This window comes from Lates calcarifer, linkage group LG21 (assembly GCF_001640805.2).
Source record: "Lates calcarifer isolate ASB-BC8 linkage group LG21, TLL_Latcal_v3, whole genome shotgun sequence".
Lineage (NCBI taxonomy): Eukaryota > Metazoa > Chordata > Actinopteri > Centropomidae > Lates > Lates calcarifer.
Genome location: NC_066853.1, coordinates 18,411,383 through 18,438,572, shown reverse-complemented (window position 1 = coordinate 18,438,572; position 27,190 = coordinate 18,411,383). Strand labels below are relative to the sequence as shown.

General features: G+C 43.0%; 1 protein-coding gene across 1 annotated transcript in view; it reads left to right on the top strand.

The window, feature by feature from the left end:
• LOC108876012 (protocadherin-16-like) overlaps window positions 1-26,979 on the top strand; it is a 77,615-nt gene extending 50,636 nt beyond the window's left edge. The window contains 21 exon segments of the mRNA XM_051065422.1: window positions 7,837-8,025; window positions 8,725-8,956; window positions 9,075-9,311; window positions 9,678-10,706; window positions 11,649-11,836; window positions 11,928-12,024; window positions 12,513-12,670; window positions 14,116-14,532; window positions 14,534-14,932; window positions 14,934-14,964; window positions 17,152-17,391; window positions 18,166-18,291; window positions 18,431-18,640; window positions 18,772-19,638; window positions 19,756-19,869; window positions 19,952-20,163; window positions 20,490-20,641; window positions 21,054-21,184; window positions 21,495-21,781; window positions 21,897-22,038; window positions 22,569-26,979. Coding sequence (XP_050921379.1) covers window positions 7,837-8,025; window positions 8,725-8,956; window positions 9,075-9,311; window positions 9,678-10,706; window positions 11,649-11,836; window positions 11,928-12,024; window positions 12,513-12,670; window positions 14,116-14,532; window positions 14,534-14,932; window positions 14,934-14,964; window positions 17,152-17,391; window positions 18,166-18,291; window positions 18,431-18,640; window positions 18,772-19,638; window positions 19,756-19,869; window positions 19,952-20,163; window positions 20,490-20,641; window positions 21,054-21,184; window positions 21,495-21,781; window positions 21,897-22,038; window positions 22,569-25,159 — 8,049 coding nt within the window. The 3' untranslated portion in view covers window positions 25,160-26,979.
• The last annotated feature ends 211 nt before the right edge of the window (window positions 26,980-27,190 follow it).

The following is a 27,190-nucleotide window of genomic DNA, read 5'->3' as shown; positions in this document are numbered from 1 at the left end:
CGAGGGAAGTCTGAACTCAAAAATGAAGAGATATATTTTCTTTCTTTTGTTATGTTGTTGGATTCAGCCTTTATTTACACCATATATAGACCTAGTGGCAGGGTGCTTGCTTATTAGGGTAAATTTATGGTAATGAATGCCAAGCTGTGACTTGATTAGGGATTGAGTTTTGAGTCTTGAGCTGGAAAGTTTAACCGTAATGCCACTTAACGGGTGGAGTTCTTGACAGTATTAGTCAACAAAAGTGCATTTGTTCCAAAGCATTAGCATTAGCTGGTCATTTGAACAATTATCTTTTTATTATAATGAATTAGTTTTACAGGTATTTACCTGGAGTGTGGTTTTCAGGTGATAACAGTGGGGATGTACAAGTAATCCTGCAAGACACAGCACTTAAGGAAGAGCCCATCACAGCTCTCCAAGACAGTGTCCTTTTCAGATCAACAGAATAAAATACCTCTTATATTGTCATGACATTCATGATTGTAAAAGACAACAGAGTTTTCCAAAAATAGACAATCAAATTTCGTGAGTGAGAACAAGACTTGTTTTTTGGAAGAGGACCTTCCAGAGCTACCTTTGGTAACAAAACATTTTTATAATTCTGGCTTGATATTCTTTAATTGCATGTTGTGTTACATTTAATTCAATGCAGCGATCTTCTACCCGCTTCAAACACAGAAACTCTGTCATAATGTTTTGACTCACTTTTTTCCAGCAGTGTAGTAGTTATGGTGACTGATGTGTGAGAGGGAAGGAAAAAGACAGAAACCTTATCCTGTCCCGTGTCTGCACTCTTGCACTGAGTGTCACTATATCCCTGTCTGCTATATTACCTCCCCTCTGTTCCTCTGCCAGATATGTGGACCTTACACCACACTAACCCGCTGCTCTTAACCCAGGTCCTCCACATTTATGTCAGCGTACTACACACCCAGAGAAAGATGAAAAGCTGCAGTTCATGGAACCATTGTTGATTTAGAAACCAATGCTTCTTTGTCTGCTCGTGTCAGAAATGAGTTTCTTTTCTGCCTTAAAAGAGCTGAGGCAGTCCCATTCCAAGAAGCTGGGACAGTAGGACCTGCTGGGACCAGAAATCTGGCAAAAATGGCAGCTTTCTTGTTACAGACATTTCAAAAGATGCATTTTTTTTTCCAAAAGCAGCCAAAAGTTATTTAGACTGAACAAATGAGTTATATCAAGGCCATATAATTCAGGAAAATTTACTGTAAAATCTGTTGTCATGTTTGTCCTTCAGCACATGTGTAATAGATTTCATTAGTGTTAATCTACAGTTCTGGTCTGGTCAGACCATTAGCCGTGCAACAGTTGGAACCCATTTCCATAGTGAAAGGACAGTTCTGGATGATATGATTTGGCAACTGGCGCATAACTGTATATTTTTGGAGAAATCAGTGTGATTAAGATGGTTACTGACCTTGACAGTTATATGGTGTTTCACAGGGATACCCCAATACAGCAGATGTATTTTAATGGACATCTGGACAGAGAAAGTACTTGACGAATCTGGAATACATTGTGCATATGAAGTCATGCAGGGATACTGAAGCAGGTTTTGTGAATTTGAATGGCTAATAACGAATACAATTCTATACAAGTGTTTGTTCTGTAATCATAAAGAATGTGTGGCTGTGGTAATGCCAGTGTAATGTTGCTGAGGCTTTTTACAACAGAAATTATGCAAAGGATAATTGAGAGCTGATGTAAAATTTTCATTCAAAGGAGTCATGCTTGAATTGCTGTATTTGAGTGTTTCCTGTGAATCGAATTTATTTGGCAGGCCACACACAGAGATTTGCTCCCAACCAAAAGGATTTTTTCCCAGCACCGGTTATAGCATGGTGGTGTCTGTGTATTAGTCTATCCAACCCTTCCAACACTTTGGCCTTTTTGTGATTCCTTCAGGTCAACATTTTGCTTTTTCCAACACTGGCACATGATCAAGGTGTCTTGGGAACAGTTGGAACTAGATATCCATTAAATTCACTCTGAATATTAATGTTCCCCGCAGGGTGAATCCTAATGTTTTTGTTGACCTCCCTGACCTTTCCTGTAGTACCATCAAGCCAATATTTCAATTTGTAGACAAGAAAGGTCAAAATCTATCAGACAGATTGCAATGAAGTAGATTTTAATCAACTCATGATCTTTCCCTAGTGCCACAGACTTATCATTTTCACCATAAACTTTTATTAGAGCCTCATTTCTAAAGTTAAACTAGCATGCAGCTGACAGTGAGACAGTCACTTTGCCATGCAAGCCACTTCTCCTTTACATAGGCAAAGATATTCCTGGCCATTTTAAATCAGTTGTTGTTCTGGAAGAATACACAGCATACCATATCTGACAGCACAGTATAGTGTAGCATAGCATAGTCTTTTCAGCCAGGTAATAGCGCCATAGGGAGACCACAGTATCTGCTTCAGGTTTGGCTTTATTGTTCTATGTAGACTTTCTTTTTTTTTTGTAACATATGAAGACTAGCTGAGGAACACAAAAGGGCAGCTGGGATGATCCTTGAACATTTTTCATTCTGTTTTAGCTGGAACGTCTTTTGAAATTTCATGACTTTTATCACACTTCCACAAAACAGCCTGACATCACAGGCCACAGTTTGGCAGTATTTAATGTCACCATTACGCAGACCTTACACATGTCTTAAACTATGCAGCGAAGATTTCAGCTTTTTGTCTCCTGAATAACCAAAATCTTTCACATATGGTTGGTCGGAATCCAGACAATACTGTCTGTGCTGCAAATGTTTGGAGTTTTGATATATTCGTCAACAATGTGTGGGCTTCTTCCTTCCACCGGGTCGGTGTGGTTTCTGCCCAGGTCTTTCGTGTGGTGGCTGACGTGTCGCAAAGTCAAAGTGACCTGACTATCTGCTACTTTAGCAAGTACTGAAAGAGGCCTTTAGGAGGTCTCCGCCTCGCTCTCCTCATCTCTGCTCTCCTTAGAAGTGATGCCAGGACAATAGAGGGAGAGGAGTGTGCACGGCTTCACACCAGCTGTGAAAGCTCAAAGCCGTTCTCAGTCCAGATCTCTGCAACTCGCCCCCTCGTATGATTTCTTTGAGCCTACGCTTTCCTCTTTGCCTTTACTGTCTTTTAATGATCGCCATGTCACTTCAACAGTCTATCACATGCTGCCTGTAATTGCCCTGCCCTTGTGGAAGTCCTGCTATTACAGGCTTAATTGGTCATGTCTGTGAAACTGTCATCAAAATTATGCTTCATATTTATTTTTTGGAATTATAGAATTAATCTGGAAAGTTTCCACTTTTGGGGAAAAGACATGAGGCTGGGCTCAATATTGCTGTAACAAGACAGACAGACAGATTGACATAAACTATAGCATTACTGCAGTTTAAGCTGGTTATCAGAAATATGGCAGCTGAAATCTCTCAAGCGGGTGGAATTTTTCAACCCTCTCACCTTTAATAAGTCTCCATCATTCAATAAACAAGGCTCTCTTTATTCCAGATCCCCAGGGATGGAAACTTGTTCCTGTCCAACATCCACACTGATCTCTGTAACTTAAGCACTTCTTTAAACCCATTTCAGCTGCCCGGCCAACTGGCCAAGGTGTCAAATAAGGTGTTTTAAATCAGGGCACTCTCAAAGTAAGATAAAAGCAGATTCAGTCATAAATTTGAGCTTAAGAGATTTAGAAATATCATCCAATATTTTCTGAACATTTCTTTATGCCACAAAGTTGCAGAGTTTAATTTGGGCCAGAGTCACAGTAGCCACTTACTGCATACTCATCTGTGCCTGGTTTGTTTGCAAAGAGTTCCCAGTGAATACAAAGGAGATTTTGGTGTAATCGGAGTGCAGAATTAACTCGGTCTCGCTCTTTTGCTCCACAGGCATCCCAAGACTATGATGAGCAATGACTTTATCCCCAGTGTTTGTACGTTTCTGTCTTTGCTTACGCATCTAAGGTACACTCAAAGGACGTGCACGCGCAGAGTTTGATTGATGTGTGTGATAATTTCCCAGTTGGCAAACATTTACATGCGCACTCCGTCATTTGTGGCCTATTTAGATTGGCAGTGGTGCAGTCCTGATTGGCTGGTTTCACTGAGGACTACGTGAGACGGATTTGTTTGACTGGGCACTCAAAAATACGGGGAGCGTGATTAAAAACTACATCGCCTTCATTTCACCCCTTGCTGGCCTCAATGGTTTCGGCTCGACATCATTCATTTACTTACAGGTTTTTGCACTAGTTCTTTCCATGGTGGAGCTTTTTTGCATGGCTGCACAATGAAGATGAGGAGAGGAGCAGTAGCTTGGTCAAGTAAGGTCACGCTGACGTACGTGTGTTTGCATTATCAACAAAAACTTAAGAACTGGAAGGCTACAGTGGTAAATCATATATGAGAATTGCAGTTCTAAAATTCAACTCTAAAAATAGAAACCACCCAAATCCTGGGCTTATTCTTTTCCAGGCCTGGCTCTCGCTCTCAGACCACAGAGTGAGGACATTAGATGGGCCAGAACACTGGAGCATCCAAAAGCCTCAGGATCATTATTCCATTTGAACATATTATACATAAACATACAAAGGCATGTTCTCTCCTGTGAATCCAGTTCTGTTGATTGGACAGCCAGTCCGTCAGAAAGTCTCCTCTGGAAGGCTCCTGGAATCTGATGGGAGAACCACAAAGTGCCCCAGTTATCTTTGGATTCCCCCAGCTTGTTTTACTGAAGGCTCGGCCAAACGTTGCCTTTCCCCTGCTGATAAGACAGCTCCCATCATGCCTCACTCAAAACATGGAGTGTAGGGAGAATACTGCTGGCTGCTGCAGATGATCTAAGATTACTCTTGCGTTTGAACTTTTAATCCAATAAAAATACAGTTTGCGTAGTACCTATACATTGGTGGAAAGAGTAAAAAGTCAGTGGGAAACAGAGAGAGAGGCCCTCTGTATCCATGTCACGATGGCTACGACAAAGTGGTAAATGGTATTTTTCTCCCCCCTGCAGGGCAGAGAAATCCTTCTTATGACTGGCACAGTGTAAATTACTTTTATAGTTACAAATATTTCCTTTTTTTTATTCACTATATGCCTATGTAGATGAGGTTGTTGCCATAATCTACTCACTGCCTGTGTGTACATATGTTAATAAAAAGATTAGACAGAGAAAATTTGAAAGGGAATCAAAGAAGTGTACAAGTATATAGCAAAAGTATTGAGACAAATGATGGATGACTCCTTGCTGTGACACTGTGGCTGAACTGCAGCATTACGCAACATCTCAGGCAAGTTTCAGTCTCTATTCAAGACTGAGAATCTTGTTTCATCTGTTAAGATTTACACTCACTGTGTTATTGATTTATCCTAATCTTATTTTTAAAAGACTTTTATGGCAGAAACGTTGGTGCCAGAGGCCACATTATGTTGGGTTATTCTCATTTCTCAGGGTTCTTGGTTTGTGGTCTGGCTAATTGTCCCTTTCGTTTTTCATTTGCATATGGTCTCAAATGTCATTTCATATGGGTGGCTGGCAAATTATAATCTCCTGGACAGACAAGCCTCTCCGTTCCAGCAAGATGACACTGATACGCTGCTATTAACCTATAAATGAGAGTGGAAGTGAAATCGCAGTCTCTGCAGATTCCAGAAGAGACTGATTGCTTCAGGCATTCTACTTACAGTGGTTAGGATTTATGCAAATGTGATTGTGTGGTTTATTATCGTACAGTACATTCCCCCAAAAAAGTCATACACTTAACTCATGGAGCATATCGTTCTCAGGTTTTCAGACCACATCTGGCTCCAAATATCCTTACCACTTTGCTCACTGGAGCACTGGGAGAAGTGTAATTATTAAAGCACTGGATCCTTCTCATGTAAATTAATTTCACGGCGTGCACATCACTCAATCCCCTGTCTCTGGTGAACTTGTTCTTCACAGAAGAGCTTAGTATCTCTGCAGCACACGCTGTGCCACTGCACTTTGCTCAAGTTGGAACTTTTTAAAGGCACAGGGAACCCTCAGTGCAATGTGTTCAATCTGAACGCAACAATAAGTTTTACTGTGTATCATTATAGATTCATAGAGTGAAAAGAGCTCCAACTCCCACCCCACCAAAAGTAACTTTCATTTTCTCTCTGTTTTTTTTTCATATTTTTCCCTCCATTTTTCAAGGTTTCATATCATAAATATAAATGTAGGCTTTCTACATCAGATTTTTTCTGTACTGAATGTGGTTGTACTTTGTAAAAAAGTTTTTTTATGGATGGTTGTGGCTAAAATGGAAAGCAACTATAAGTCTCCTCAAATAGCCTGTATGTTCAATGGGTCAGTCACAAGAGAGAGGAAATATTTTCCTATTGTGAAATGTTTGTAGCATATCTACCAGGTTTTTAAAGTTTTTGTTTGTTTGTTTGTTTTACAAACCCAGTTATTCATGGTCCTTCAATGCTCCTTGAACTTTACCTCCAGCCGACACTCATCAAATCAAATGTGAAGAAAGCAAGCACATAAAGCCGTGGGGTTGTTATAAATAACTTGTCCCCCTGCAAAATGATAAAATATTACAGTAAACTGCAGCCTCTGTGCATGAAAAGACGGAGTAGGTTTCTTGTATTGCTCTTGGTTTCCCCTTTCCTCATGTGGTTTATTATTCTTCTCTTTGGCTTGCATCTCTGCCAGCTTTACAACTCCCTCACTCCTACACACCACTCACCCTCTGTTAGGAGTTACAGTCAAGAGTGTGGGGCATGCTCTCAGCTGAGTCCCCCGTCTGCCATCTGCTCAGGAAAGAGTTGGAGCCTGAATTTCCACAGCCAAAGCTTCATCACCTCGAATGAATGATTTCCATCTTCTCACACTCATACCAACGCCATCAAAAAAAGTCGGCTTTTGATGATAAGCATGGCTTGCCGTATTTTTCTTGGCAATGTTCCTGATGACTACTCCGTTTTACGCAGAGGAGGTTCCCTGCTGCTGAGTGCTGGTGCACCAGAGCATGATTTGAGCTTCTATTTTCCTCCAATTAGTGTTTTCCTAAAAAGATCCATTTATAAAAGATGGGAGGAAGGAGAATTCTAATCAACTTGTGAGGTTTAATCCTACTGTAATCTCTCGCAAACTGCGATCCAGAGCCAACACTTGCAAACAATTACACTGCTGGTACCTAGGGGCCCAATCTGATTGGTCTGTTTGCCTTGCACTGTCTTGGGAGATCCTGTAGTAATTGAGTCGGCTCCCTGGCTGATGGCTTGTGAGCCGCTTTTACAGCTCCAGCAGTTCCAGCCCTCTGTAGATGTGCGGTGTTATTAAAACCAGACCACAAGCGGGACATTACATTAGGGTATAATGCGCTGCACTGAGGCATACTGTGTGGTATCCCACTGTTCCCCAGCCGTCCCTGTCACTGTCCTTTGCAGACAGACGCCACTCCTGAAGCAGGCAGTTTTCCCTGCTGGCAGCTCTCCCAGAGCCTGTAGAAGTCATCCTCATTCCCGCCAACCCCTTTCATTCCCTCAGAGCCCCTTTCTGCCAAAGGGCCTGTTTGGCTCATGCTCTGGCTCAGATAAACAACAAAGAATGGGTCCAAAGATGCTTTCACAAGGCACCTGGTATGGTGCTCTTGTTTTCAGTTTGTGGATTGCCATTAGTCTTACATCCCTCTAATAGAATTTAGATTTGATGTGCTGTGGCTTTAGAGTCATATTATTAATGAATGTGGAAACTGCTGAGTTTATCCAGTGAGATATTTCCCTTCCAACTTGATAAATTTTAATTTTAATGCACAATGTTGGAATGTTCAACTAACAGCATGTTTTCTTCTCTCTAGGTGACTGCAACAGATGCAGACGGCGGCTCTTTTGGCTCCATTACCTACTCCCTTGGCTCTGGCATTAACAGCGCTGTTCCCTCTCAGTTCACCATTGGCAAGGAGACGGGCCAAATCTGCACTAGTGCTTTACTAGACAGAGATCAAGGGCCAGCCAGCTTCGACTTTACTGTTACTGCAGTGGATGGGGTGAGCCACCACATTTTGAAATCATGCTTAATATGAATCTATTGAGCCACAGAGTAATCCTATAAACACAGCAGCCATGCTTTTCATACTGACAGGAGAGCAAAGACGTGGCCAACTGTGCAGAAAAACTTTGATTTGAGCAGCCAAGTAAAAAGTGAAAGCTTGAATGGTTCTCCATGGCAGGCTTACTCAAACGCTAGTATAGCATCCTGTTCACTTTACACCAGATAATGCTTAAAAAATAAGAAGGTTAAAAATGAAACAAAATTACTGTGGTCATGTTAAAGCAATCAGATGGAGAAATGCCTCAACTGTCAGGCAGTAATATTTTAACAAGTTGGACTGCCGCCTCCCTACTTCTTGCCACCTGGTCCAAATGAAAAGCCTGCACTGTATTTTCTGAAAATGAAAAGCCTATGAAACAGATTGTTTGGTTGAGGCGAGCCCTCTCACCCTCCTCGGGTCATGACATATTGCTCCTTCCCGAGGGAAACTATCAATCTGTATCCCAGCACGAACCTGCTGGGACTATATTTTAGAGGGTATGCTATACATCGAAATTTTAACAGGGTTTACTGCTGGTTTTTACTAGCACCATTAATGTGGCCCAAATCCTGCTTTCAGGTGTGTGTTTTTTTTTCTGTTCATGATTTAGTGTATGTGAAGGTATAACAAAAGAGCTTTTTGTTTCCTCTGCAGGGTGGACTGAGTTCAGTAGCCTACGTGAAGGTAGATCTGGTCGACATTAATGATAACAGACCCGCGTTCTACCCTGTGAACTATGCTGTTAGTTTGAGCACGCAGAGCGCCCCTGGGACATCTGTTGTCAGAGTGATGGCCTATGACCCAGACTCAGGCGAGAATGGCAGAATTACATACAAAACAGTGCCTGGAGGGGCCTCCCCGTACTTTACACTCAACAAAGACACAGGTTGGCATGAGTACTTTTCCTGTTCCTGCGTACACTTAAATATATTTTTAAGTCATTTATTTTGTCCGACATCTTCCTGCATGTGTAAAAAAAACTGCCTGTTTGAACCTTTTTGCAGGTGTAATCTCCCTATCTCGGTCTGTCTACGGGAAGGCCAACTCGGTCATTCCCATGGTTATCTCTGCTCAGGACGGTGGCGGCCTGGTTGCCCTCGTAAATGCCAGAGTGAACATTAGTGTGGTGGCGGGGCTGGTGGCGCCACCTGTGTTTGAACAGGCTCAGTACTACTTCACTGTATCAGAGGACGCCCTGCGGGGAACAGTCGTAGGCATTGTCCAGGCCAGCAGTAAGTCAGGTGGGGACTAAAGATGCAGATACACAAGCTCTCTCTTAGTATTTATGTAACTCACTCACTCACTCACTCAGCCCATATTGAGTAACTCAGTATACATTTATCAGTCACACTGGATCATGCTGAAAAGAGTTTCTTTTCTACTCACTGTACCACTTGTACAAATAGGCACTGAGCCACAATACACACCGAACTCTGAAATAGCATCAATCAAAAATTCCATTTCACATATTTGTTTGCGCAGTCATTTTCTGAATTTTTTGAGCTGTTACAGTCATGAAAATTGAAAAATTACATCTATACTCTGTGCTTTTAGTGCAGCCTCCTGGGCAGTGGTGACATGTCTGGTATTTGTCACCCTCTTTTCAGGCACCTCTAAAGATATCTCCTACACCATCAGCTCTGGGGACCCCGCAGGCTACTTTACTGTGGATCCTGAGACTGGGGCCCTGAGGACCAGTCTGCCCTTGGATCATGAAGCCCAGTCGGCTCTTGATTTGGAGGTGCAGGCCCGCAGTGGCAACCCCCCTGCCTTTGGCCAGACACGTGTCCACATTACCATCGCAGACATCAACGATAACCCGCCTGTTTTTCTGCCCTCATCATCGGAGTCCCTGCTGCTGCCAGAGCATACAGAAATGGGCACAGTGGTGTATCGGGTCCAAGCTGAGGACAGAGACTCAGGAGTCAATGGACAACTCTCCTTCGACCTTTCTTCCCCAAGTGGAATCCAGAGGATCTTCAGCATAGAACGCAGCAGTGGAGATATCCGATTGGTTGGGAGCCTCAACTTTGAAAACAGCCCCCGATATGACCTCCAGGTGATTGCCAAGGATAGTGGAGTACCCCAGCTTAGCGCCACCTTCATGCTTGTGGTTCACGTCCAGGCAGAGAATGACCAGGGGCCTGTGTTTGATACCCTCACATACCGTGTGGAATTAAAGGAAGGAACTCCGATAAACACGCGCTTCCTGCAAGTCAGAGCTCTGAACAGAGAGACCCCTGGCTCAGGTCACTTTAGTCCCCTGGCGTATCACCTGCGTCCAGACGGAGACGCTGCAGGGTTCGGCATCGCTGCAGACAGCGGCTGGCTGTTTGTGAAGAGCGCCCTAGACAGGGAAGTCAAGGACATGTATCTTCTAACAGTGCTGGCCAGTGCAGGTCACGGACAGTTAAAGAAGACAGGCAGTGCCACAGTACGGATATCGGTGACTGATGAGAATGACAACTCTCCCCGGCTCACACAGGAGAGGGTCTTCATGGCTGTGAGAGAGAATCTGCCTGCAGGAACAGGCTTTGGTCACGCATCAGCCACAGACCGAGACAGTGGCCCCAACGGACGCCTCAGCTACCGCTTCCTGCACCCTGACCGCCACTTCCAGATAAACTCTCAAACAGGTTAATTGAAATTTTTATGTATTTGTGGTCACAACTGGTTTGTCGGATTGAAGTGTTGAAATAACAATGTGGGTTGCATTGGTTTGCTTTATTAGACAACCTAAGATGCGTCGCATTCTTTTGAAAAAGCTATATGGAAGATGTGGAAGAGAGAGATGCTTAAACAGCTGACTAGTTTTTGTAGCTGACTGTTATGTCATGCTTTAATAAAGCTGCTGTTGACAGAGGAGCTGGCACAAGAAAAGAGAGGCAGCACGGCTAAAATTATTTGTTGAATTTTGGATGTCTTCCAAATAATGTGAAATACTGTCTGACCCAAAATGATAAGTTTTATTACATCTGTTTTTGTTTTGTTTTTTTTGTAGATTGAGCTAAAACCAAACCAGAACAAAATGACTGAGCATGTCATTCCCCTCTACATGAGCTCAAAGATGCTCCATCAATATGAGAAACAAGCTTTCATGATTTAACATGAAACATTTTTTATTCTGTGTCATCGAAAATTGAAATTAAATGTGGAAAAAACTCAATCAGTGTTTAGTCAACTCACCAAGTCATCTCTAAAAGATGAGAGACTACAGTTGCCTCTTCCCCACTGTCATAAATTAGTCAGACGATGGTGACAGCAGCACTAAGCATCTTGCTGGGCTCTAATTGGCCTGCTGAGCCTGTTAGTCTGTGGGTGGAGACTCAGACTCTGATTTGTGATCAGTTTCTGGCTGAGTTGAGAGTCTCTACAGCATCTGCCAACCTCCCAAAATTCCTCTTATTTGTGTGTGAGAGAAAGACTGTGTGTATGCATATACACGAACATCTGCACACTGTGCATGTCTGTTAGTTGTGTGTCACTGATCAAAGCCTGCTGGCTCTCATCATTATTCCAGTGCTCTGGACTGGTGCCTCGGCATAAAATCCCTCTCATCCACCCTCTTCTCTCCCCAGGTGAGATCAGCACAAGGACGACTCTGGACAGAGAGCAGCAGTCTAGTTACCAGCTGGTGGTGGTGGTACAAGACGGAGGTTCGCCCCCTCGTAGTGCCACAGGCACAGCCTTCATCACTGTCCTGGATGACAATGACAACGACCCCACTTTTATCCACAGCCAGTCTGGAAAAAATCTCATCATACAGGTGATGCCATGAGACTAGAAAAACAGATGGGCAGAAAATTAAATGTCTTTCATGTCTTGAGTGATAATCTACCTGGTTTTTTAATCCATAGGTGACAGAGGGTCAGTTTTCAGGGGTTTTACTGGGCACACTGCAAGCCAAAGACCCGGATGAAGGGGAGAATGGCACTGTATTCTACTCTTTGTCAGGTACAGTACCTGCAGGAAGTAATGAGTTCTCTTCTGTACAAAATAATATTGAAAGGTTTATTATATGTATGTAAATGACTACATGTAGTGGTTTAATAAAGTGATAGCACTCAGTGTGTAGTCCTGAAGGGAATAATGCATATCAGAATACTTCTAAGAGTCTTTGATCAGCCAATCAGAAGGAGGTTTTTCTGTTGCTATTTTTCTATTTTATAGTTTTAAATTCTCTTTAGCGTGTTCCAATTTGCTGTTTCAGTATAAAGCACTTTTTAACTGTCTTAAGAAAAAAAGGAAGATTGTCATTGTTATCCATGTGTGTAAATACTGTAAACAAATGACACCATAGTTGAGTCGATTAGTAACTTAGGCCTAAAAATGGCTTTGTTTTAACTCTGACAAAATGCTAGAACTGACTCGCCGGGTTTGTTTATGAAGCCCTCCTGCACACATCATTACCAGTGAAAGTCTGGACTCTCTGTCTCTCCCAGGTCCCAGAGCTGAGCGTTTCTCTTTAAACCCAAACACTGGTGAGCTGCGTTCATCATCTCCCCTCAGCCACTCAGAGCGAGCCGAGTACACTCTGACGGTGACAGCCACTGACAGAGGACTGCCCCCTCGCAGCACCTCCTGCTCCCTCACCATTCAGGTCAGACTTCCACTGGAGCCCAGCCAGCACAAACACCCTCACTACTCACCTATTTAATATCAAAGAATAGACTCTGGGCTGAGAGGATCCATGTCTCTGGGCCCCTCAGACTAGCTGCAGACATATCAGCCGCACTTCTGACAAGCTTCCCTCCCATCCCCTCCCTTTTCTTCCCCTGTGAATTTTCAAAAGGGAAATTTCTATCTGAAATGGAAAAGTGGGTCTGAATCAAATACTCCCAGCTGGCTTGTGATGAGGTCCAGCTGTAGACTGCTCTGATCAAGGTCATACTCAATGACTTCAACACTTTTTTAATACAGTAGCCCTTTTTGCAAAGAGCGGCAGGGCTATACACACACGTAAAACACAGTATTGAAGGTAATTCAGTTAATATTTAATATAGAACAGTAAATGGACACAATGGAAGAACCCTGGAAGGAACAAAGATTTATAGGTTCCAGGAAAATAGAGTTGCCATATAAACAGCTCCATTAAGTGCCAGTTCAGTTTCTCTCCTTTCCAACAACACAAAAAATGAAAGTCATAATTATTAGTTAATTGGATTATACAGTGCAGGGTTGTTCTTTCCCGCTGACGCATTTCTGTAATTTCCTTCAATCATCTTTTCAGACTGATTTACTAAATCCATCGATGATAGGATGGGACTATACCAATTTATTTCTGGAACACTCCTTTGCCATGTAATGTGGAACCAATTTACAGCTTGTCATGTAAGATTTCACAACAAACACTGCATATTTATTGAGTGCCTACTTACTGTGGGAACTGTGCTGTAGGATACATTGCTCCAGTATCCAGATCTCCCCTTCAGCTTACAAAACATTGTCAGTAATGCTGCTGAAAATTTGATCAACAAAGACTCTCCAAATCCCTCTCTCTTTTTACAGCTTAATGCTTAAATTTTCTCAATCCATGCTTTTCTCAAAGAAAATCTTTTATTAAAACAATGTGTCGTGTTACTTATGGAGCTCTTTTCTTACAAAGGAGAGAAGTAATAATGTTGTTGTCTTTGAAGACATTTGAACTGCTCATCAAAGGAAGCGTAAAGCTATACACAGTACAGGAATATGTCCCAGTCCCCTCTCACCATATCCTCCTCTGATTGTGTTACTTTTATCATCTATTATTTTTCTTGGCAGCGACAGAAGTATCAGATTAAGTGTGATTAATGGTAGCAGGCGTGTTATTCAAGTCTGTAAAAACTCTTGTAACTGGTTTAATTTATTCCCAGTGAACACATACAGTACAAGTGGGTGGAGTGGACAAAAATCTGGTTTTGCTTTGCCTAAAATCCATGAAATATTTTCGTTCTTTGTATTGAAATTGTAAACGTAAGTTGCCACTAGGCATCTAAATGAAGCATTGCCTCCACTGTCATGTTGCTTTGTCCTCAAATGCTCATACAATGTTTTTCTTCACTGCAGGTTCTCAGTGTTAACAGACCTACTTCTAAGACCAATTCACTCTCCCTATCTTTCAACTCCGTGGAGGAAGCCAAGCCCGGCTCTGTTATTGGTTCAGTCCGCCTCCGTGACAGAGAAACCCCAGAGGAAGGGGAGGTGACCTATACAGTGGTTGGGGGTACGGACCGAGATGGAACCTTTGTTGTAGACCGTCTGACTGGAGATGTCTACCTGGCTCGCCCCCTCGACTATGAACGGGACGCACGCTACTCCCTGCAGATTGAGGTGGATGACTTCTCTCAGGCCCCTCCCAGCAGCACCCTAGTCCACCTGGGCATTGAGGTAGAGGACAGCAATGATCATGCCCCTCAGTTTCCTGAGGATCCAGTCACCATCGTCATCTCTGAGAGCATGGAGCCTGGCTCCTCTATCTATACTTTTCCAGGCCATAGATAAGGATGGCAGCGGGCCCAATAGTGAGCTGAAGTACTCCATTCTCCACCAGTGGCCAAACAACCCTGGCCTATTAAACCTTGACCCTTCCTCTGGGGTTCTTTCCCTGGGCCAGGAGCTTGACCATGAGGTCACCTCCAACCTGATCCTGGTTGTAAGGGCAACCGACTCTGCCCTCGATGCCAGCCAAAGGCGCTGGGGTTCGGTCACAGCAAGGGTGTATGTAACAGACGAGAACGACAATCCACCAGTGTTCAGCTCGCCAACAACTGTCAGTGTGATGGAAGACCAGCCAGTGGGCTTTGTGGCATTGTATGTTATGGCCAGAGATGCAGACCAAGGGGAGAATGGTAGAGTCACCTACAGCATCCAGTCAGGCAACACCTGGAGGAACATTCAGCCTCAATCCTAACACTGGTGAGTCTGGCCTAGTGCCAACGCAGGAGTCAGTGTGTGCTTTCTGTTGCAAGGCTCAAATTAAGGATGTGGATGTGGATGAGTTTTGTTGCTTGCTTACAAGTTTGTGTTTCACCCATGGCTAACAGTTGGTATTGTTCTCTATCTGTGTATTTCCAGCACCTGCTGGGAATTCCAGCACTTGAATCTTACTATGTCAAGCGAATTCCTTGCTCAAGTTGAAATACTTTCAGTTTAAGTGGACCAGAAAATCTGCATCTGTTCACCCCTGTTTGGGTCGTTTCATGGACTTTTAAAGCTTTTGTACCTCCTCTAAATTTTACTTTGCCTTGCATGCGCACTCACCTTTCCATGTGCTTCCACACAGCCCCCCCACAACACTTGCCAAACCTCCCCCTCCATAAACACACACAAACTTTTCTAATACTCTGCTTACTTCTCAGCACAGCACAACTCTTGCTTCACCTTTCATGACTTATTTCTCTCAGTTGGAGGCCAGACAGACAGAGTAGCCTGCCAAACACACACACACACACACACACATACATGCACAAGCACACACATGCACACACAACCCATCATCTGTTATTGTGGATCTATTCCCATGAAAGACCAAAGAGCCTCCTGCTCGGGCTTCTGGGAACCATTAGAGAGGGGATCGGTTACGCGTGTTTATGTGTACGCACGTGTGTCTGCGTGTGTGTAGGCATGCACATATGTGTCTGTGTGCTTGCATGAGACTCTGTCACTTAGTCAACACTGACCTTGGGCTATTTGGTCCTATGGGCTTTGTTGTGGTGTTTGAGACACGTGTCGATGTTGGCTCCACCTTCCCCTTCAAGTCGCCAACCAGGATGCCCCCTGGAGCAGCTCGGGGATGGAAACATTCAGGGGCTGTCATGCATGTCACTTCTGCTTCAGCCCAGTATGTGCACTCATCTTGAAGTGTTTTCATGCACACTGGTTATTTGTTAGAATCATGACAGAGTTAATCCTCTGAGCACCTGGTTTGCTCCTGTTTTGAGGTCAGTGGCCAGAGACCTGGGACGATCTCTACGTACTCTGTTTTCATTACTTTGGCATCACAGTTAACCACAATAGAGAGAGCTATCAAGCTATTATTAGGAGTCTATAAAGTCACTGAGTGAGACACATTGTCATCACTCATTGTCAGATAGGTGGTCATTAATTTCACTTTTGGAGCAAAGGGAGAATGCACTGGTGATATGGTGAGCTGCCTCTCTGCAAAAGACAACACCATTCTGGGATTAACACATCAAATCTTGATAAATGACTTCTGCATGTAAGGCAAGAAAGATGTGTTTGTTGTCTGAGCAACCTCAGCTAACCCTCATACGGCAGTCCAAAGTGTTGGCGCCACAAACCCCACATAGGCTTAAGATGTTGGAATTGAAAACATCCAAAATAAAAACTTTCCCCTGTTTCCCACTGTTTTTTCTCTTCCCATGTGTTATCAGTGACCAGGGATACTACAGGATCACAGAGGAGTCAAATTTGGTGAAAATATTCCAGCCTGTAACTCCTACCAGATTAAAGGCTTAGGGGCAAGTTATCTCAGTCCTAGCAAGATACAAAGCAAAAAACACCCCCCAAAAAAGTTAAAACCAAAACAGCCCTGGCCCCCTCTTTCTTTAACAGTTGCAGCTCATTTTAAAGCATGAAATTGAAATTGAATCAATGCAAGCTCTACCCTCTTAGGGAAGGATAATGAAAAGGCAAGGGTGCCCCTAATTTCTACGGAGCACGGCAGGCCTGGCTGTTGCGTGTCTAGAGTGTGTGTTTACTGCTTCTCTCTCGATGGCTGCGGCATTCTCCAATGGAAAATCTCGTAAACTGTGGCCAGACCATTGGGCTGTTACAGCAGTGGTGGTGGTAGCACTCAGGTAGGCAAAGCTGTGTGTGTGGAGGAGATTAGCTCTGATTTGGCCCTCACACGGCAACTTTTCACACTTGTTTTTGAATCACTTGACTACACACAGCCGTGGAAAGTGGCATGTTTTATTGCCTTTGATAGCATGCTTTCATACTGTAGTTGTCGTGTGTAACTGCCTCTGGGAAACAGGCTGTAATAAAGTATACTCACCCACACACACACAAACACACACACGCATGCACACGCACAGGAAATCTCTCCTCACATTTCACCTCTGATTCATCTCTCTACAGGCTCTCTGTCTATTTTCAAACCTTTGGACCGTGAGGAGCAGGACATCTTTAACCTCACAATAATCGCTGAGGATCATGGGATACCCCAGCACTCGTCGAGCCAGCTGCTGTGTGTCCATGTGATTGATGTTAATGATGAGGTGCCCTGGTTTGAGGAGAGCCAGTACGAAGCCCAGATTTCTGAGAACCAGCCTTCAGGAACTAGTGTGTTGACAGTGTCAGCCTCTGATCTGGACCAAGGTGAGGCATGCAATGAGTACTCACTTAGTTACTGTAGCTTTGGTTCACGTAATCCTGTTTTTTAATCAACAGCATTTTCCCACTGATTATAACTACATGTTGAAATATAAACATAGAAATGCTGATTATACACCCTGTAGTTACATGTAACCTAAAGACTTTTCAACCAAATTTAGTCTGGTTTTAACCAAGAGCCGTAGACATCTTTTGAACTGCAGAGTGCCTAAATCATCCTGTTGTGTGTGGATTGTATGTTAACAGATACCAAATTGTGCTGCTTCAGCAATTAAGTCAAAATGTCTGTAATTATTCTCAGCCTTCATGTGCTGAGTATGTGTTCACATTTCAAACATTAACAGTTGTTTTTAATTGAGGACTACACAGGAGAATGGGGGAGGGAGTACATAAAGGGTGCATTCCCCTGGACTTAGTCAGAAGCACATAAAACAGAAGGATTATAAACTTTCTCTCCAAAAGCAATTAGTGAAGTAAACAGGTGAGGTTGCCAGACTGCTTTCTCTTAGCACGCAATCTGGCATCCAGACACCTGAGGGAGGGCTGTCACTGCCAAATGCTTAGACAGCAAAACTAATGACAAACAAACAAATAAGTATACAAGCTATTAGCAAGAGAAATCCAAATACCTTATTAATGCTGTTTTTTGTCAAGTACTTACAAATCATTTTGAGCTTTGGTAACATTTTGTTTTTGATTAACATTTCTTACAATTCACTTTTGAATGAAAGCATAGTCACAGTGTGCGTTTCGCCATAGGAACCAATGGGCAGGTGACATATGGTGGTATCTCAGAGGAGGGTTTCCGCATCAACCCAGTGACAGGTGTTATAACAACCACTAAGTCACTGGACCGGGAGCTCCAGGAATACTACACTGTGACAGGTACTACCCTCTGATTGCCCTACATTATGATAGATGAAATGTGACTGCTTTGAGATACATAATATAATAGATTATTTTCTGATTTATTATATGAAATCATCATTAATACTCTTGTGTGTTTTTTCCTCTGTTTTGACAGTTTATGCAAAAGATGGAGGCCTTCCACCCAACTATGCCAAAGCGACTGTGAGAATCCAAGTGCTTGATGAGAATGACAACGTCCCTGTCTTTGGACGTCTCTACTATAGCATAGAGGTGCCTGAAAACCTGGAAGCATTGCCTCTGTTCACCCTCAGAGCCACTGACCCAGATGCAGGAGACAGTGGAGAGACAAACTACAGAATTACTGGTGAGAATTTGTTTTGATATACCATTCATTTTTTTAAACAGTCAGCTCAACTTCTACCATTTTATATTTTTATAACTCAGGGCAGTGATGTTGCAAACTCAGAGAGCCATTTGCAATTACTTTCCTTGCAGCTGGAGATCCTTCTGGAGACTTCCGTTTGGATAGGCGGTCAGGTGTGCTCTCCACTTCAAGGCCTCTGGATCGGGAGAAGAGGGCTGGGTACACACTAACAGTCACAGCTCAGGACCAGGGGATCCCTCCCCTGAGCAGCACCGCTACTGTGGAGGTTACTGTTCTGGACATTAATGACCACAGCCCCCAGTTTCAGAGCAGCAGCTACACTGCAGACATTTCTGAAGATGTTCCCATTGGCTCACTGGTCCTGGAGGTGAAAGCTGTTGATCTGGACCAGGGCCTCAACAGTCAGGTGCTATACTTTCTGAGCCATGGCTCCCAGGGCATGTTCATCATAGATCAGAACACAGGCCGCATTATCACAGCAGCTCCCTTAGATAGAGAGAGAACAGCCTCTTACACCTTTGAGGTGTGTGCCACTGACTCATCCCCAGCAAACCCACGTAACACCACCGCTCAGGTGACTGTCTACATTCAAGATGTGAACGACAATGCTCCTTTCTTCATTCAGGACCCACTTATCGTGAACATCTCTGCCAGCGGTGTGTCTAGTCGCCGAGTGCTGGCAACAATGAGGGCAGAGGACAAGGACTTTGGAGCTAATGGCTCTGTTTTTTATCGTTTTGCCAGCCCTGTAAGGGGCTTCACCATTAACTCGCTGACAGGAGACATCCAGGCCACAGAGAAGATGCAGACTCTGACCCAAAGCCAGAGGACTTTGATAGTTCAGGCCATGGATCAGGGCAACCCAGCTCAATCTTCCCTTGGGGTGGTTATCATTTATATTAAGGAACAGAGCTACAGGGGGATTCGCTTCTCTCGCACAGCCAGAGATGTCAGTCTGCAAGAAAACGCTGCTAAAGGTTTGTGCAATAAATTATTTAAACTTTTTTTTTTTTACGTAGCAATCTGTTAAAGTATAATGGAAATAAAAAAGCAGAGGTAAAATGTTTCATCATATCATGTTTTTCACCTTATAGGCACAGTAGTAACGCAGACTCAGGCCCAGTACCCTGATGGCTCTCAAACTGGTATCAGCTACAGTATTTTCAGCGGAAACAGAATGCAGTCTTTTGGAATTAACTCTATTACTGGTAAGCTGCAGCGATAGCAGCATACACTACAAAACAGTGTTTTCCAAATACACAGTGACTCAATGTTATTGTTGTGAATTAGGTGAAATATGGGTCCAGAAATCTGAAGGACTAGACTTTGAGGAGACTCCGAAACTCCGCCTTGTGGTGAAAGCTGAGACGGCATCCTCCAGCTCCTACATGGCTGTCAACTTAATCCTGCAGGACGTCAATGACAACTTGCCACGCTTCCAGCTCCAGAACTATGTAGCCTACATTAGAGAGGCACAGGGCTACGATTTTCCCATTATCCAGGTGCAGTAGCCTGTTCTCCCCCATCACGTTTATTATGGTTGGCTGTTGTTTAAGTGTGAAGTTGTAGAATAGAAAAGCACTCAAGCTTCAGAAATCTGGATAGCTTCAGCGCTGGAGAGAAATGACTCTGTTCATTTGCCTGTGTTCTCAGTGTCCCAGCTGAATATATAGAATCATTTGTGTCACGAAGCCAGATCCATATAACCCATTTTTATGAACTCTTGACTTCCAAGTCCAATATTGCTTACTAGTTCATGTTACACTGAAACAGCTGTTGTAAATATTTCTATATTTTCATCACCAAAACGGGGTGATTGTTTCCTCAGGTTGCGGCAGATGACCTGGATCAGGGTCAAAATGGTCAGGTGACATACTCTATCAGGTCATCATCCATGAGTGGCTTGTTTAAGATAGACCCACTAACTGGGAGCATCACCACTGCAGCCATAATGGACAGAGAGATCTGGACACAAACAAAGTGAGTTTTGCTCTTCTTTGCACATCCTATGCTATGGTTTCCCTTAGCTCATCTCTTCCTCTGACATATGTATGTTTGCTATTGTGATAATATATACAAATAACTTTTCATGTTTTAATGGTAAAGCTATTTTTGTGCATATTTTCATTACATTTTAAAAAATGCAAATGATCTCATAATCATATTCATACCCTATCAAAGTTACAAAAAAAAATAAAAATCTTGTTTGCCCTGCAGATGTTTCTTAAAAATTAGATTTTAGGCGAATCTCATTTTATTGATTTTTAAAATCGGATTATTATTATTATTGTTTGAAAAAACAAAAGTATCGTTCAATGCTTATTCTGAAACAAAAAGAGGCTATGCATAAACGTTACAATTTCAGACATTAACATTCATTTTGTGGCACCAGACTTGTTGTTACGGCAACAGACCGGGGAACCCCGAGGCTGGCTGGCTCTGCCACCCTCACTGTGATCATCATTGACCTCAATGACAACAGTCCCATGATTCCTCTGCCTCGAGAGATCCGTGTGCCTGAGGGTAAGTCAGCTTCACAGGGAGAAGTTAGTCCAGTGATCTTATCATAAAGCCTCACATCACAATCCCTGGCAACTCACTCACCAGGGCTCAGTGAGAAAAGTCTGACCCTATTATGAAACAAGCCATTGCCAAGTTCCTTTGTTCATTTCCTGCCTATTAGATCAAGGCTTTCTACAACAGGATATTTCTTAGTAAAGAGCAAAAAAACTTTTTTTTTTTGTTCACTTAGAGTCTCTGTGCTTCGTTTCAGCTACAACCTAAATATTTGCTCTTCTTCTTCTGTCTTCCCACTTTATTATCATACATACAGATACTCTGATCGGCACAGTTATCACCCAGGTAACAGGGAATGATGTGGACTCAGGGCCTGCCCTCTCCTATACACTACACCTGGATACAAACAGCCAGGGTATGTTTGGGATTCATCGTTATGGAGGAGGGGTGTCTCTGACTGGCCCTCTGGACTATGAAGAGAGGACATGGTATACTCTGACCGTCCGCTCATCTGACTCTAAACATCAAAGCGAGGCCAACTTAACTGTGCTGGTGGATGATGTGAACGATAATGCCCCTGCCTTTACTCAAGATTTGTATCAGGTACAGCTACCTTCACACCTGCATACTCACATTTTAATGAATTGGCATATTTGTTACATTGCTGAAGCATGTGAAATGGATATAGATATATTCATATTGTGTTTTTCCTCATCAGGTGACTGTAACAGAGCACCTCCCAGCAGGCAGTGCAGTCATCACAGTAACAGCCACTGACCGGGACTCTGGGGAGAACGGGAAGATTACCTACAGAGTAATGTCATCAACTAGGGGCGTCTTCTACATTGACCCAAGCAATGGTAATATTATTACTGTGTGCACATTTATGATTGTTTATAACTGTTTTCTAACCAGAGCTCCCCTTAATTACCCTTCATAAAAATGTTATCCCCTAAGGCTCTACTTGGATGCACATTTGGGGTTTGGACATATTTGCAACAGCCATTTTAAAAATATTTAATCATTTTGTTCATTAAAAGTCATTGAAAGCCAGATTTAATGTTATTTGTCTCAGATGTTTTGCTAGAGATAGCATCTAAAAATAAAGTGTGTTATAAAAGAGGACTCTTTTTGCCTTAAGCCATTCTGTCTCCTCTTCTCAAGTGCAATTTCTTTGCCTTAAATAATCCCTCAAACACTACATGCTCAAACCTGCTTCAGTGTTTACACAAACTAATTTAAATTGTATTATTTATTTAAATCATCCATTGGTATTTTCTTTAATAGTGAACTAGTCTGTGTAATTAATGACTTTGATGTTTAATATGATGAGCTTTAGACAGAAGATTAAATAAAGTCTCTTTATAACCATATTCCATATTCTTCACAGGGACTCTGTTCATCAACCAAAAGACAGAGTTTGATTTTGAGAATCCCTCCATCATGGTGGTAATTGAGGCACGGGACCAGGGCACTCCGCCACTTTCATCCATTGCCACTGTCCAGGTACAAGTGTCCGACATCAATGACAATGCCCCCATCTTCCACCAGTCAGAGTACAGAGCCACTGTGTCTGAGGATGGGCTTCCAGGATCAACTGTTTTAATCTTAGAAGCTGTAGATGGAGACCTGTCCCGGGACAACTGTGGCTTTGATTTTGCCATTGCCAGTGGCAACTCAGGTAATGCCTTCCAGATTGAGAGCAGCGTGCGCTTCTTGGAGGGGCAGGGCTTCCAGACAGTTGGTAGCCTGATCCTGGTGGAGGAGCTGGACTTTGAAGCAGTGCCAAGTTATAACCTGACTGTTGTGGTATCAGATCGTGGAATCCCTCAGCGTAGCTCCAGCGTGCCTATCCTTATCAGTGTCTCAGATGCCAATGACAACCCTCCGGCTTTCAGCCGAGCAGAGTATAGTGTTGTACTGAGTGAAGGTGCAGCAGCAGGGACAGAGATCTTGCATCTATCTGCCACAGATCCAGATTCTGCTCCTAATGGAGAGGTGCAGTACTCCATAAGCTCAGGGGACGAGACAGACCTTTTCCAGGTGGACCAGTGGACAGGAGCCTTGAGGCTGCAGAGACCTCTGGACAGTGAGAGACAGTCATACCATATGATTGTTGTTCAGGCTACCGATGGTCACGGGCACTATGCTTTGGCCCCAGTCAGTATCGAGGTGAAGGATATCAACGATAACCGGCCCTTCTTTCCTCTCAAACTTGTAACTGCGAGCATCAGGGAAAACCAACCCCAGAATGCCTTAGTCACCATGCTGCATGCAATTGACCATGACAGAGGTGTTTTTGGACAGCTGAGGTACTACATGTTAGACAGCTCTAAAGAGGGAAGAGAGGCCTTCCTCATCAACCAAACTTCAGGAGAAGTACGGACTCGCTCTACTTTTGACTTTGAGAAGGTAACCTCCGTCCATTTTGTGGCTGTTGCCATGGATGCCGGCAACTATTCTGCTACTGTAACAGTGCAGGTTTATGTTACAGGGGAGGATGAATATGATCCTGTTTTCACATCCTCTGAGTTCTCATTCGAAGTGCCTGAGGGAGCAAAGAAAGGTCAGATCATTGGTAAAGTACAAGCCAGAGATGAGGATGGAGGCGTGGATGGCATCGTCCTCTACTCTCTGGCAGACAATTCGCCTTATTTTGAAGTCAATAAATCAACGGGAGCAATTTCCTTAAAGATGGATAGCTACAGCAGACATTTGAGTCGCTCAAAAAGAGAGGTGCGTCTCATGACGCTGGATGTGACTGCACACAGTCCTCTGGAGACGTCCCGTGTAGCAGTGGCTAAGGTTACCATAGATGTGACCCACACGTCTTTTGGCCTCACCTCAGACATAAACATGCTGCTTATCAGCGTCATTGCAGTTTCACTTGGGACTATAGTCATACTAATAATAATTGCTGTGGCGCTATTTTTTGTTAAATTAAGACGTCATAAGAAGGAGCAAAAAACACAGGGACGGACACCAACATCAGGCACTATGCTGCATAAGCTTGAAGAAACAAAAATAACAGCAAATGAAATGATTTACCATCAGGCCCTTCCTGGATACACATCTGGTCAAAGTGGCAGTGGTGGGGGTCCGTACACTCGTGGAGGATCCCTGGATCCCTCTCACTCCAGTGGGCGTGGCTCTGCAGAGGCAGAGGCAGCAGAGGATGATGAGATCAGAATGATTAATGAATATCCACGGGTGTCAAGTATCTCCTCTTCTATGCAGGAGCGCATCTCTGCACGAGGTCCAGACTCTGGCATCCAACAGGATGCAGATCAGCTCTCAGACGTGTCCTGTGAGCCTTCAATAGACTGGTTCAAAGGGAAGAAACTGGGCAGTCTGAATAGTACTTTATTAGCTGGCCAGGTGCCAGTCTACAGGGATGAGGGGGGTGGGTATGTGGGTGTGGGACGGGGACTCAGTATCTCCCACCCTAAAGACTATACGTTCCCAGAGGATGGAAAGCCTGCTGTGGATGGCTCCCTGACAGCCATCGTGGCCAGTGACGAGGAGCTGAGGGGCAGCTATAACTGGGACTACCTGCTAAACTGGTGCCCCCAGTTCCAACCCTTAGCTAATGTTTTTACTGAAATAGCACGTTTAAAAGATGAAACAGCTCCTCCTCATCCTCGCAGGTCATTCCATCACAAAGCAAAGGCCGAGTCAAGAATCGACCCCCCTCCTCTCATAACCTCTGTGGCCCACCCTGGGGCCAAAACCGTACCTCCAAAACCTGCCGTAGGGAGGACGTTCCCCCACTTGGCTTCTTTACGAAGATCTCCCATCAGCGGCGAGGGATCCATCTCCTCAGTTGCCATGTCTCCAAGTTTCTCCCCCTCGCTCTCACCACTGGCAGCACGTTCTCCCGCAATCACACCCTTCAGTGTCTCGCAAGGCCCCTCTGCATCCATGATCAGCACAACTGAACACAATTTAGAACATAGTGAGGAGGCAGAGCTGAGGATTTGAAGATCTTAAGGGTGAATTAAACTGAGTCATTGCTGTCCCAGACTTATTCTACTGTATGACCACAGTGGCTGCAACCTTAAATGACTCAATGCTATTCTCTTTTCAACTCTCCTTCTAAAGAGAACACCTACACAAGGTTATACTAAGAAGTCCAAATAGCTGTTGTGGTGCTTACTGGAAAAATTCAACTACATGACTAACAGGCCAAAATGGACCATGCCTTTTTGTGTGTATGTGTGTGTGTGTGTGTGTGTGAAAGAAACTCCTTATTCTTCTGTTGATCAGTGTTAATTTGCACATTTGAATAGGGATTCATACATGATGTCAATATTTTGTACAAAAGCATTGTCTATATTTTTATACTTATATGTGGTTACCGACAAGAAATGGCATTAAAGTGTCAAAAAAGGTTGCTAAAACCTCAGAATATATTTCTATATTTGTATATTTGTAGCTTGTACTGTATACTTGTTTGTACTGTAAGTTGGTTTTATCTCTTGTCATTGTTAGCCTTGTGGTTTAAATGAAACTCATTAATGCTTTATGAATTGGGAATTTTGTAACAGATTATTGTAAATATTTATAAAAGAGGAGACATCCTTGCTTGAACAAATGAAACATCAGTCAGAATAGCGCATTGTGTGATCAGATTTTCTACAGATCCAGTGTTTGATCTCACATCAAAAGGTAATCATGAATGTGAATTGTTGAAAAGTTATCTCAGTCCTCAACACGCGTCCCTTCATTTTCTGCACAGGAAAATGAAACTTGACATCCAATGATCCTGTTCTTCAGGTGCCCTGGCTTTAATTTCTCACTATGAGCCTTACTGCTTTTCATTTTGCATTGTAAAAAATAATTCATGTAAGGCAGAACCTTGAGCAGCTATGTATGTAAAATTGTTTGCTCTATCAGCAGCCTAATCATTCCAGAGAATGTAAGCAGGTCTTGGTCATTCATCTACTCATCAAATGTTCCTCTGTAAAATAGAGGAAAAGAAACATTACCTAAGCTCTAAATCAGTGCTATGTCAACACTGAAATTTGCAGCAGGTTTTTCTCATTTATGTCCAGATCAATATTGTTGTATAGATTTACTGCCAAACTGTAATGAATGTTCTGTTAGACTACATTTGTCCCCTCCTTTCAATAGCACTCTAAAGAATACTATATGGATCAAAAGTGTTACATATGGTGTAATGGAACTATGAAAAAGTGTATATTTATGAATGTTCAAACACTACTAGAGAATGTTTCCTAGTTAATGAGGAAAAATTCATGTTGTGTACATGTTCAGCCGTTATTCACATAATGCTTTTACACAGATGCCTACGCCAGAAATATATTCATGATTTAAAAAAAAATTAAATTTGCATTAACAACTACCTAGAGCTCTGTCTTTGCCTAAATGCAGATTCCTCTCTCCCTCCAGTTATTTTAAAAGTATTTTGTTTGCTTAATCCCCAGTTTTAGACTCTCAGTAACAGCATGTATTAAGCAACACTAACATTTTACAGTATTTCTATTTATTGTATAGGTAGACCTGAGCGATTTGGTAAATTATTTACAAGGACGCTATTTTGACCATTGCCAAATATACATGAACACTACCTATTTGATAGAATGAAGGTACCTTGTTGTTTGTGTTATTTTGTATTGAACAGTGTTACTTGCCACTTACATTTCATGTTTGCCCAAACTGTCTGTATAAAGGTGCCATAAAGAAGAGAAATTCCTCCAAATGTTCTCACATATCATTCTAGGCTTGTCCAGAGAAATGTTTTGAGCAAAGTGCCTGATTAAAGTACTTATGTGAACACACTTTCGCCTCTGTCACATCTATCTCAGCTCAGAATAATGCTAAATGTATGAAAACGAAAAACAGTTACTGTGTGTAGTTAATCCATTAAATGTGTTCAGGGCTGTACAATTTTGGATTACAAGTGAAAGATCCCAAAGGTCTTGTTTTTTTGTGTAAGACATGATCATTGTCCTAACCCAAGAGCTCATAGACCCCGCTGAACATGTATTT